This window comes from Nestor notabilis, unplaced genomic scaffold, assembly GCF_000696875.1.
Source record: "Nestor notabilis isolate BGI_N333 unplaced genomic scaffold, ASM69687v1 scaffold29416, whole genome shotgun sequence".
NCBI classification, from domain to species: domain Eukaryota; kingdom Metazoa; phylum Chordata; class Aves; order Psittaciformes; family Psittacidae; genus Nestor; species Nestor notabilis.
This window is the reverse complement of record NW_009933805.1, coordinates 19,645-30,068: the sequence shown is the minus strand read 5'-3', so window position 1 is coordinate 30,068 and position 10,424 is coordinate 19,645. Positions and strand designations below refer to the sequence as shown.

General features: G+C 35.1%; 1 protein-coding gene across 1 annotated transcript in view; it reads right to left on the bottom strand.

The window, feature by feature from the left end:
• Positions 1–5,206: 5,206 nt before the first annotated feature.
• The window catches only part of LOC104407702 (DNA excision repair protein ERCC-6-like), a gene marked incomplete at its 3' end in the record, with an annotated part of 23,947 nt that continues 18,729 nt past the window's right edge, over positions 5,207–10,424 (bottom strand). Inside the window, exons 7-8 of the mRNA XM_010017046.1 lie at positions 9,297–9,455; positions 5,207–5,342 (exon numbers count right to left, since the gene is read on the bottom strand). Coding sequence (XP_010015348.1) covers positions 5,207–5,342; positions 9,297–9,455 — 295 coding nt within the window. The remainder of the gene's footprint in view (positions 5,343–9,296; positions 9,456–10,424) is intronic.

Below are 10,424 nucleotides of genomic sequence, written 5' to 3'. Positions count from 1 at the left end.
GCCTCCAACACCCCTCCCCTCCAAGAAAAAACAACCAAACCCCAGAACCCAACAAAAACAAAAGGGAAAAATCCATTTCAAAGACTCAGATGGTCTTAAAAGTCCATCTCTTATTGTAAATTTTCTTGCTTAGATATACCCCAAGATTGAAAAAGCTCTTCTGCATTTAATTGTTCAAGAATTTCTATTTTCTGATTATCATTTTATAAAACCATGACCCACTATTTAACGTTGACATCTTGATTCTTGAGAGAATACGTAATCTTTATAACAATGTGTATTACAGACAGCGTAGGATTTCTAGGCAACTGTGGACATCCAAAGCTTAATTTTACTGGTACATTGCCCATATTCGGCACCTGTGTCCTGCAGTCTCAGCACTGGCCTATCATAGAATATTGTAGACATCTCCACCCAAACACTTTAGACAAATCATCTCGGGCGATTTCAAATTAAAAGCTTGTAAAATATGTAACCTCTCCTAGTTTTTGCAATTAATAGGGTATGTCTGCAATTAGCCTGACTTACAGAATGCTGCACTGTTGTCATTAAAAGATGTTTTGTGAAAGTGCTGCTGTTATTATGGAGGCTCAAGAGACCAATCCCTCCTAGAGGGCAAACAGTGGACTAGTAGAAAACAACAGCCATAAATCACGTTGTCAGGTAGCAGAGAGAACAGAAGTGAAACACAGGCACATGAAGGCCATTCACTGTAAACACACCACAGCAGAATCCTAGTCAGGATTTACTGAACCTGTAATTAATTAAAGTTTCCTTCAAGCTAAATTTTTAATAAACAAGGATTTGTGCTGACAATGAAGAAATACACCACCACAATTTTATCAACTCGCACTGCAACACTTATTAACTCTCATTTTACTGCACCGGGTACTTTTTCAGAGGTTGCCTTCACTTTAGTTGCTGCTCTTGGAATAATGTTAAATATTTTAAAATATGGTAACAGATTTAATATTGATACACACTGGTTTGAAGCTGTGGCATTCCAGGATTTATACTATTTTACCATGTATTCTTTAATTCACAATTTCTTTTTGGTTAGATTCAGACATGTTTAATTCCCCTCCCACCACCCAAAAAAAAAAACCCCAAAAAAACAAAACAAAACAAAAAAACAAAACAAAAAACAAAAAAAAAACCCCAAAACTTTAATGAAGTATTTCAGGACATCTGTTTTTAAACAAAAACATGAAAAAATATTATTAATAACAACAAACTTGAGAGACAAATCCTACTAATGCCAAATGATAATCACAGCAGTTTCTAGCTTTGAAATTCTGAACTGTGGCCTTTAAAAGGTGCTAATGAGCTAAGGAACGTCCAAGTAGATTGAGTAATTCTGATCTTGCATTTCTGTTCAGCACAGTATTTCAGGCCTTTATGATTCAAGGACATTTGCTCCTAATTTAGGATGATAAGTTGCTTCTGTTGCCTTGTCTTCTCTGGGACACATGTAATATACAAAGACTGGAAGATTTTTGGCAAGCACTGTTTCTTAAGGCTAAAATGCTTATGGTTTATTCTAAGGACACACCTCCAATGTTTTTTTCCTGTTGGCACCTTGCTGTAGCTACAAGTTTGTTTCTGAAGTTACAAAAACAGAACAATTTTTTGACTGATGCTCAGAGTAATCAGGTTTATCTTTTTTAGCATAGTTCTTAAAATTTTTTTAAGAGGACTTGAATTCTGTAATATCATGTATCAGAAATGGTAATTTTCTTAAAGAGATGTGTATGTTAAGCCTGAACTAGACTAGTGATAACTACATAATTCTCTAAACATTCAGATACGTTTAAGACAAGTGTGAACTTACAGAGACAGTATCTAGTCACTTACACAATCATACATCAGTTATGAATCAAAAATGCTTTCTTCAGCAGGCTTATCACTATCTCATAACCAACCATTAAGCCCAGAGATCCATAAATTCAACCTATAAAACCCCTATTATTTCCCTGCCCCCAACAAAACAATCTAAATGGCACCATGAAGAGGCTTCAAAAGAACACATTACAATGTTTAATAATGTAAAAGTTGCAATAAAAAGAGCTAAAGCACTTACTACATATTTAACAAGAATGCTGCTTCTTGTGGCATGATACTAAGTTTATCTAAGTTTGGTCCTTAACTCAGAAATAAAGCGTTTGGCTAGAACAGAGGTTCCATATGCAGTCATGCCAATAACTGTAACCTCTGCAGCTCATTTTCTTTGCATGTTGACCTTAAAAAATACAGCCTCTTTCCATATGTAGCATGTTAAACCAAGATAACCAAAGTTCATGTTGCCTCTTACATTCTATGATTTACAAATGCCCATGTACCACCAGAAGTTTTGAAATCACAGGACAAGCTCTTTGTACAGAAGGCTTTTTTCCCCTACACTTAAAGAGCTTTCTTCCCTTTATCTTCTGTTCTATACCACACATGAAACAGTATTTATGATACACTACATCAGATTTACTTCTTCTCTCATCTTTACAGCTCTCAGAGCTCTTGATATCTACAAGTCACTTAGATTTGAGTGTAAAAAAAAAAAAATAGTTCAAGGTTAATAGCATTAAGACAGCATCACAGGACATACTTAGCCACAAATTCTGTACCTTGTTCAAACTAAAAGCAGACTTCACATGGCAAGACTACCACTTAAATCTGGTTCTTCTTACTGCTTCCAACTTAGGCACATTTATCATCATAAAAGAAACAAATGATCTTCTATGATCATAAATAATAAAAAGGCAAGTTTTACATTTCATCCAAATGCCTTAAACTAGTCTTGGAAACGTATTCAACTCTCTATTGCGTCTTCCTTCCATCATTTAAAATACCAATCTGCCTTCCTTTGTGGATACCTGAAGACCTTTAAAGTATTAGCTGTATTTCAAGGGGTGAAACTGGAACTTTACATTTCTTTCCCTTACTGCCAAAATTGTCTACCATTGTTATTTTAGCAAAGGAACGAAGCAGTCTCTTTTGAAGCATCACATATGCTAAAAACCTACACAAATACTATAGCAGCAGAGGTATCTAAACAGGATGTCTTAATGACTCATCCAAAATAGGCTGACCACTTTTGCAGCCAATGTGGTGTTCGCAATTCAGGCTGCTACTTCATACTATTATCGTGGAAAATCCTGAAGTTGTTTGCAAAGAAATCCAAAATGGACTGGGGAGAGGTAAGGTAATGATTGGTGCGCCTTTCATTTGCCACACTGCTCAGAAGTCCTTTTGTAACACTAAAAAAGTGTCACTAACCAAAAAAATATGCAAGGTATTGCCTAGTATCAATTTACGATAAAACAATTGGAACAGAAGTCTTCCCCACTCCACTGTCAAGCAAATACTTCTTTGTGCAAGTCTAAGAGAGAGGATCTGGTATTGAAGCTTGGGTATCTTAGAAGGCGCGACAGACAATACCTATTCATAAAAGCATATATTTCACCAGTGCTGAAGGATTTAATATTTGCTAATATTTCAGGATTCCTGACAATGTTGTAGTAATAATTATGTAGACCTATCTCACCTAAAAGATCAACTTAAGTTCTAAGAAACGAAACTTCAGCTGTTGTCTCTTTCCGCTTTGTAATACTGTCTTGCCTTATGGGACACTTGTCATTGCTTAACTCTTTTCCTCCAACTGTAATGATATAGGTTATAAAAAGCTGGAATTGTCAAGAGATCAGATCAGCACTACCGTATCCATATAAAGAATGTGTATATTGGAAAGAAATTCTAGGCAGGAGTGAATTTAGCTGGCCTGTATTTTATGTGATAAATTTTCAGTGTAAAAGTGTTATTTAGGCTAATAAATCAGTAGTAAAATTTTCTTGTAGGTATAAGGACAATGAAAATGGGAAAGGGTTTTTGGTTTGGTTTTGGTTTTTAACTTTACTTTAGTCATATGCTTGCTCTTCTCTGATTAAAAGGCATCTAGATAAAAACATGCACAAGGTGAAGATCACATCAGCAGTGACACTTATTTAAAGCATACTGTCGCAGCTCTCAGAAGAGGAGGCATTAAGGCAGAATCAGAGAACTGAGCCTACTCTAAAGGGATCATACAGTACCCAAATTCCTTAATTTTAAGTTGTTGAGTAGGCATTTGAGAGGAGGACAATAGGAAGGCGAAGTCCTGAAAAACCTGATGATTCCTGCAGATGGAAAAAATTGAGCTAGTCTATCAAGTGCATTTATTAACAAATAACCCAAAATAAGCACAAATGATTTAATTTAGGAAGACATGCAAGCATGTTATTGAGGTCAACAGACTTTTAGGGCTCAAAAACATACCAAGTTAATTGAACAACAGGAAGCTATTAGCACATTAGAGTGTGCTATTCCTTTTCTGGCATGTACTGTAACTGCATCAATTACCTCAGAATACGTTTAATCAAGTGCAATTAAGCACCATATTATTTTAATGTTATTACAAGAAATTCAATAAATATTTAAAGAGAAATTTAAAAATGCTTTTCTAAATCCTGAAAATCCATTTAAGCATCTGAAATATGAGGTCAAGGGAAAACAAAAATCTAAGTTTTCCTTGTTTTGATCCTTCAGGGTATCAGTGAGTGAAACTTCAGACAAGTAAGGCTTGTCAGCTTAAGACATGAAGTAAGAACACGCATATTAAGAGACTGGCTGAAAAAATAAAGGCAGAAAAGGCACTGCTTGAAAAAAAAGGAAAATCAACAAAAGTAACACTATCATTACAGAAAATGGGACTACGTGATATCAACTGACAACTGAAGAGAAATTGCCTGCGCAAGCAAAATGTATTAAATACTAGATCAATGACATACTAATGCAGTGAAGTGCAAGGAAAGAATTCACCTGTACTAGAAGCATATATCTGGTGCACAAGCAATCTACTTGTGTAATTCTAGAATGCACTACCATACAAAAAAAGCTCAGGTGAGAAACCTGTTACTTTGTTTAATTTGTTCAGGCAATGCTAGTCTGTATCATAATATGGAAGTATTTTCTGTCATCTCCTTTTTGCCCAGTTTCCTACAAAAATCCACACAAGACAGTGAATTTCTTTTTTCTTTAAAACAATCAGAAAAACAGCACAAGCTTGCTGACAAACATGCAGGAACAGGGGATTTTTTTTTTTTTTATTCTTTGGCTAGTACAAAATAAAAAAGATAATAAAAAAAAGCTTTTTGACAAAATAGATGTCAACCATTACCTTTTTGTTGGTATAAGAACCAGTTTCATGGAGAACGGCAACTCTAAATGGAGGCCACCAAGTGTGGAATTCTTTTACCCACTGATGCATCACAGTTGCTGGACAAACAATCACTGTTGGACCCAATCCCTGGTACCTAAAATAAAGTACTCAAGAAAATCAACCTTTAACATGAAATAAATACTCTGTACAAAATGGCTCATCAAAAATACACATTAAAATGACACATTATAGTTCAAGTGGTATATGAGACCTAAGAAAATTAATTTGCACTTTGTTTTTCTGGAAGTCTGTTTTTTAAGGGAAGATGAAAGGGGTACTGCTGTAAGAACCTATCCACTGAACAGTTACTGGATGCATCCATCAAGATAAACATAGAAATAGAAAAGCTCTAAACAATAAGGCATACAAGAGCTTCCTCCTGCAATAATACAAATCAGGTTTGGGTGACTGCTGTTTCTATAAGAGAAAAGAAACATTAACAAACAACTATTTTATTACTTCTATTAAAAAGAATGTGTAGCTAGAGTCTCATAAATGGACTTACATGCAGGTGTTCTGTTTCATGTCAGTAATATACTGTTCTATTATCACCATAATTTACAGATAAGAGATACTGCTCTAAAGCAGTAGAATATATCATCCATGGAAGCTGAGATCTGAGCTGGGCTTAAACTGTCTCATAAGTTTCTTATTCATAATCATATGATTGTTTCTGAGAATTACTGAGGACGTTTGAAAAAAAGTCCTTCTGTATATTAAGTTCAGAGCTACTCTTAAGATTAAGAAGAGAAAAATCTCTAGCACAACAGCCGAACAAGAAACATTACCATCATGAACAGCCATATAGGAAACACACTAAATAGTGGTTACTAGAACAAGATGACTTTGCAAACAAATGCAATAACTAGTTATCACATACTGATCTGTGTCTGGTGGACTAAGTACTATTCAAGTGGTAATAAATAAACAATTCAGAAGATCACAATATACATTCAGTATCACTTGCGTATAGCTATAAGGAAGGATTTCCCAGACACCATCAGTACCCTGCTTTAAGAAACCCTGTAAATGCCATCAGAAACTGCTGACATTAAGAAATAATATTCTTTATTAAAAGCTTATACATATGCAATAACATATGCAATAACAACCTGGATGTTGCTTATCTCTTTCGTTATAAAAAATGCATTATATAACAACCTTACATAGTCTAATTAAAATCTCCCAACAATCCAAGGGGAAGATAGAAGTTGGAGATGCAAAAAATAGCGTAAACTATGCTAGGAATCCAAATAACCACCCCTACTGATCTATTTATAGCAAAAAAGACAACTGCTCTTAAGAATATCTAAAGCAAGGAAGCCATCTTTCCCCAAATGTATTAGTTTCTCATTCTACATGGGTAGTAACAAATGACCTCTGTTTATTCCCCTGGTCTGCATCAAACAAGCTCACATGCTGGGTTTGTCTGGGGTTTTTTTCCCAACTCAGCTTATACAGAGTTCACGTTCCCTTTGATCAATTTTCAGAAAATCCACTCCACTCAGTTGTTTGAAACCTCTTCTGGCTCTAGTCACTTTCCACTAGCCAACACCTGATTCTTCTCTTGAGAGCTTTTATTTATTTATATGAGAGTCATCTAACATCTTCCAGTCTGTGCTATTTCACAAAATTAAAGAAACCATGCATTTCTCCTTGCTACATTTAGGAGGCATCCTTCATTCTCCTCATCACTGCAACAGATTTGCTCTGCTGCCCATCCAATTGGTATTTGTTTTCCTTAACCAAACGTGACAATGATAACATTCCAAACCAAAGTTTTACTGGTGCTTCATACCAGGATACTAATACTGCCACATTCCTATATATTGTCATAATGTATTCTGTCTCTTTTTCACAGTTGCATTGTACTAACAGCTTATGGTCAATATCACACATGATCAGTACACCCAAATCTCTTCTTCTGTTGCTTCTGGCTTATAAAACCCAAATTCATCCCTTATTAGTTCTTATTTAATTGGATGTTATTAGAATTGAAAACAGTAGCTATTCTTGCAACTTATTACCAAGAGAAAGGAAGATGTAGTCATACTATATTTATAAACTTCAAATATTTAAAAAATGAGCAGAGGAAAACAATCTGTATTATAACCAACTCTACTGCCAAGCACCGGCAAATCACGCCTTCAAAATGAAACTGAAATGACAACTAAATCCTAGTAAAAAAAAAAAAAAAAAGAACAGAGCAGCAAGAGCAATACAAATTTTCTGGGACAATGGATTTTTATTTATGTAAGCACCATGGAAATTAATCTCTCTGGCACTCATAGTACAGATTGAGCCTTAAAGTTTAACCTGTATGATTCTATCTCAGTATCTTGAAGTGTCCATTTAAGTAAATAATCAGTGTCTGAACTTTTCAGCAGATTTTCTCATCTGATCTCTCAAATCAATGATGCAAAGTTTGCAGTGAAAGGTAACATCTTTGTTAAACAAAATAATGTATTTGGAAACAAGCAAATTTGTGGATCCCCAAGCCCTTCAACATGTTTCAACAACAGATTTCATCCTAGATACAGGCTAGAGATGGGTTTCTTGAAGTTTGCTGCTGCTTTGTTTTTTCTTGTGAGGGACTATGGGTCTGAAAGCTGTTGCTTCTTCCAACTCTCTCAGCTTGTCTAACAAAAGACTTTTCCCCCTTTATAAATCTTCCTTCCCTTATATCCTTATACCACCATAGCTGCAGCACTTCTACTGATCCTTCACATGACACTTGGCTTTCCCCAGCTGTGTGGTTCAGTAACTTGTAATAGTTACATTCCATGTATCAAGGAGTTCCTTACTTCAGCTAGTCTTCAGGCTCCCTCAGAATCAGAAAAATTATATTAGATTATATTTTGGCCTTTTCAAAGTTTTAATGTAGTTTCATTGCTGTATCTTAGGTCTTAAGCTGCAACTGTGTAATGATGTCAACAGATGTTCCTGAAAGATGTCCATCAACTCAGTGGTTCTCCAACAGGGACAGGGAATATATCCACACAAAATAATCTGTACAGTAGCATCCTCAAATCAGGCAGCCATATCAAAGTAAATGAACTGGCTTGAGCGAGGGAGGACCTGGAGATTTTGTTTAGGTAAAGAGGCTATAGTAGAAAGCCACTGGAAAAAAGGCAGTAATTTTCTCTTTAAAGAATTATTTTACAATTTATGTACATGATGAATATGATTTAAATATGTCTCTATAAAAATATAAAGTTAATTATTTTTGTTTAGTATAGTACCATGATATTTGCTTAATTGCATGTAGCAATTTACATCAAGTAGACAGACCAACGGAACTAGAAAAACCAAGTATTATTCATGCATGCATTTGTAAATCCAAGGACACCAACAAGTATCTTTTCCGGTAATTTCACCTATGAAGAAGGAATTTAAAGCATTTTTCAGTAACTAAAAAGCATAAAAGATCTCATAAGAAAGGCCATTCACTCTAATATCATTTTGAAAAGCAACAATAACATCAAAAAAAGCAGACAGGAACTCCTTTGTATAAGTTACTGTTTTACTATAACTACTATTTTTTTGCCATGGATAATCCCGTGCCGATCAGAAACTCTAGCTTTCATTGCAAATCAGCTTGCTACTTCCTGTAAAGCATTTACCTGGCGGCTTGCCAGAACAAATATTTTAATGTAAAATTTAATAAATGGAACTAAAGGTATTACACCTAATTTAAAATTCCATATTGTGTAAACTATTGATATTAATGTAATTGAGTTTGTAAACAATCCATTTGTGGAAGCTAACCTTAGACACTGTATTGACCCAAAATATCTAGTGTGGCTCATCTGCAAAATGAAGCATCAATGCCTGGAATTCATTAAAAGTGTTACATGTTTAATTTTTCCTGCCCTACAGCTCCATTGTCTCGTAAAATTTTTCCTTTGATGTCCCCCACTAAAAGAATTAAAGGAATATTGTAATTGAAATGTCATTAATAATTCACAGGACCCTCCTCCACCCGCAATACATCTGATGAAATATTAATTGAGCTCCACAGACTGACAGTCTGCAGAGGAGCACTTGCCTGTAATTTGAACCACGAGTCCTGATCTTGCTGTAGCTCAGACCTGCCAAGAAGGCAATTATCTGGATGGTCTTGCCCAATCCCATCTCATCTCCCAGAATTCCTCCTGCCTGCTGGCAGTGCAATTCCCAGAGCCACCTAACACCTGTCTGCTGGTACCTAAAACAAGGAAAAAGAAGATGGCAAATGTTTGACAATACAGATCATAACAGAAAGTACTCATGAATTAATCATTTGACAAGGTTCTCGTACTAGTTACAGTAACATGCTGGATGTGTGTTTTACATGAGTGCTGTATTTACTATGTCATACATTTTTGATGTACACAGACATTACATGTGACTTTCATTCTTTATGCGACACTAAAACATTTCTAATTAAACTGATAGTCATGGTAATTAGAGGGTATTTTATTTCATGTATATTTTAAGTGTCAAAAGCAACTTGGAAAGCTACTCTAACAAAGCATTATCTTCTCAGAAGAGTTGACATGTAAGGGTCTAGTAAATTGTGTTATTTGAAACATACACCTTGAACCAAAGGAAAAGCTTATAAGGGGTACAGACTTTATACTCCACTGTGAAAACCAATCACATCTGCCAAAACATGCTTTCTTTTTGCATAAATTCATTTAATAACATCCAGTCTCTTTCAATGAAGAAAAAAGCCAACAAGGCAAAATGTTTTGGAAGGGAAATCAACAGAAACTATTCCAGTGACTGGGATGCAGCAGAGCATTATTAAGTAGAGAGTATCTGGGCAGTTTCTACTCCCAGCCATTCACAGGAAATTGTATAAGCAACAAGGTAAAATACATTCCAATTAAAAGATCTAGACTAGAAAGCAAGATTTACCTTGGCAAGCAAATAGGCGGCTATAAGATGCTGAACTTCATACATGCTTTTTTAATAATGATATGAAATGGTGAGACCAGTAGGAATAACTCCACATGTGTGGGTTAAATTGAATATGTAACAGAAAGAAATGAAGAGACAATATATTTAAATTACAATTAAAAGAAAAAAAAAAACCCCACCAAAACAAAACATAAAACCCATAACAAAACCAAACATGTATCAGCGCTTCTGTGTCTTGTAACTTTGAAGAACAAGGTTAATTATCTGGATG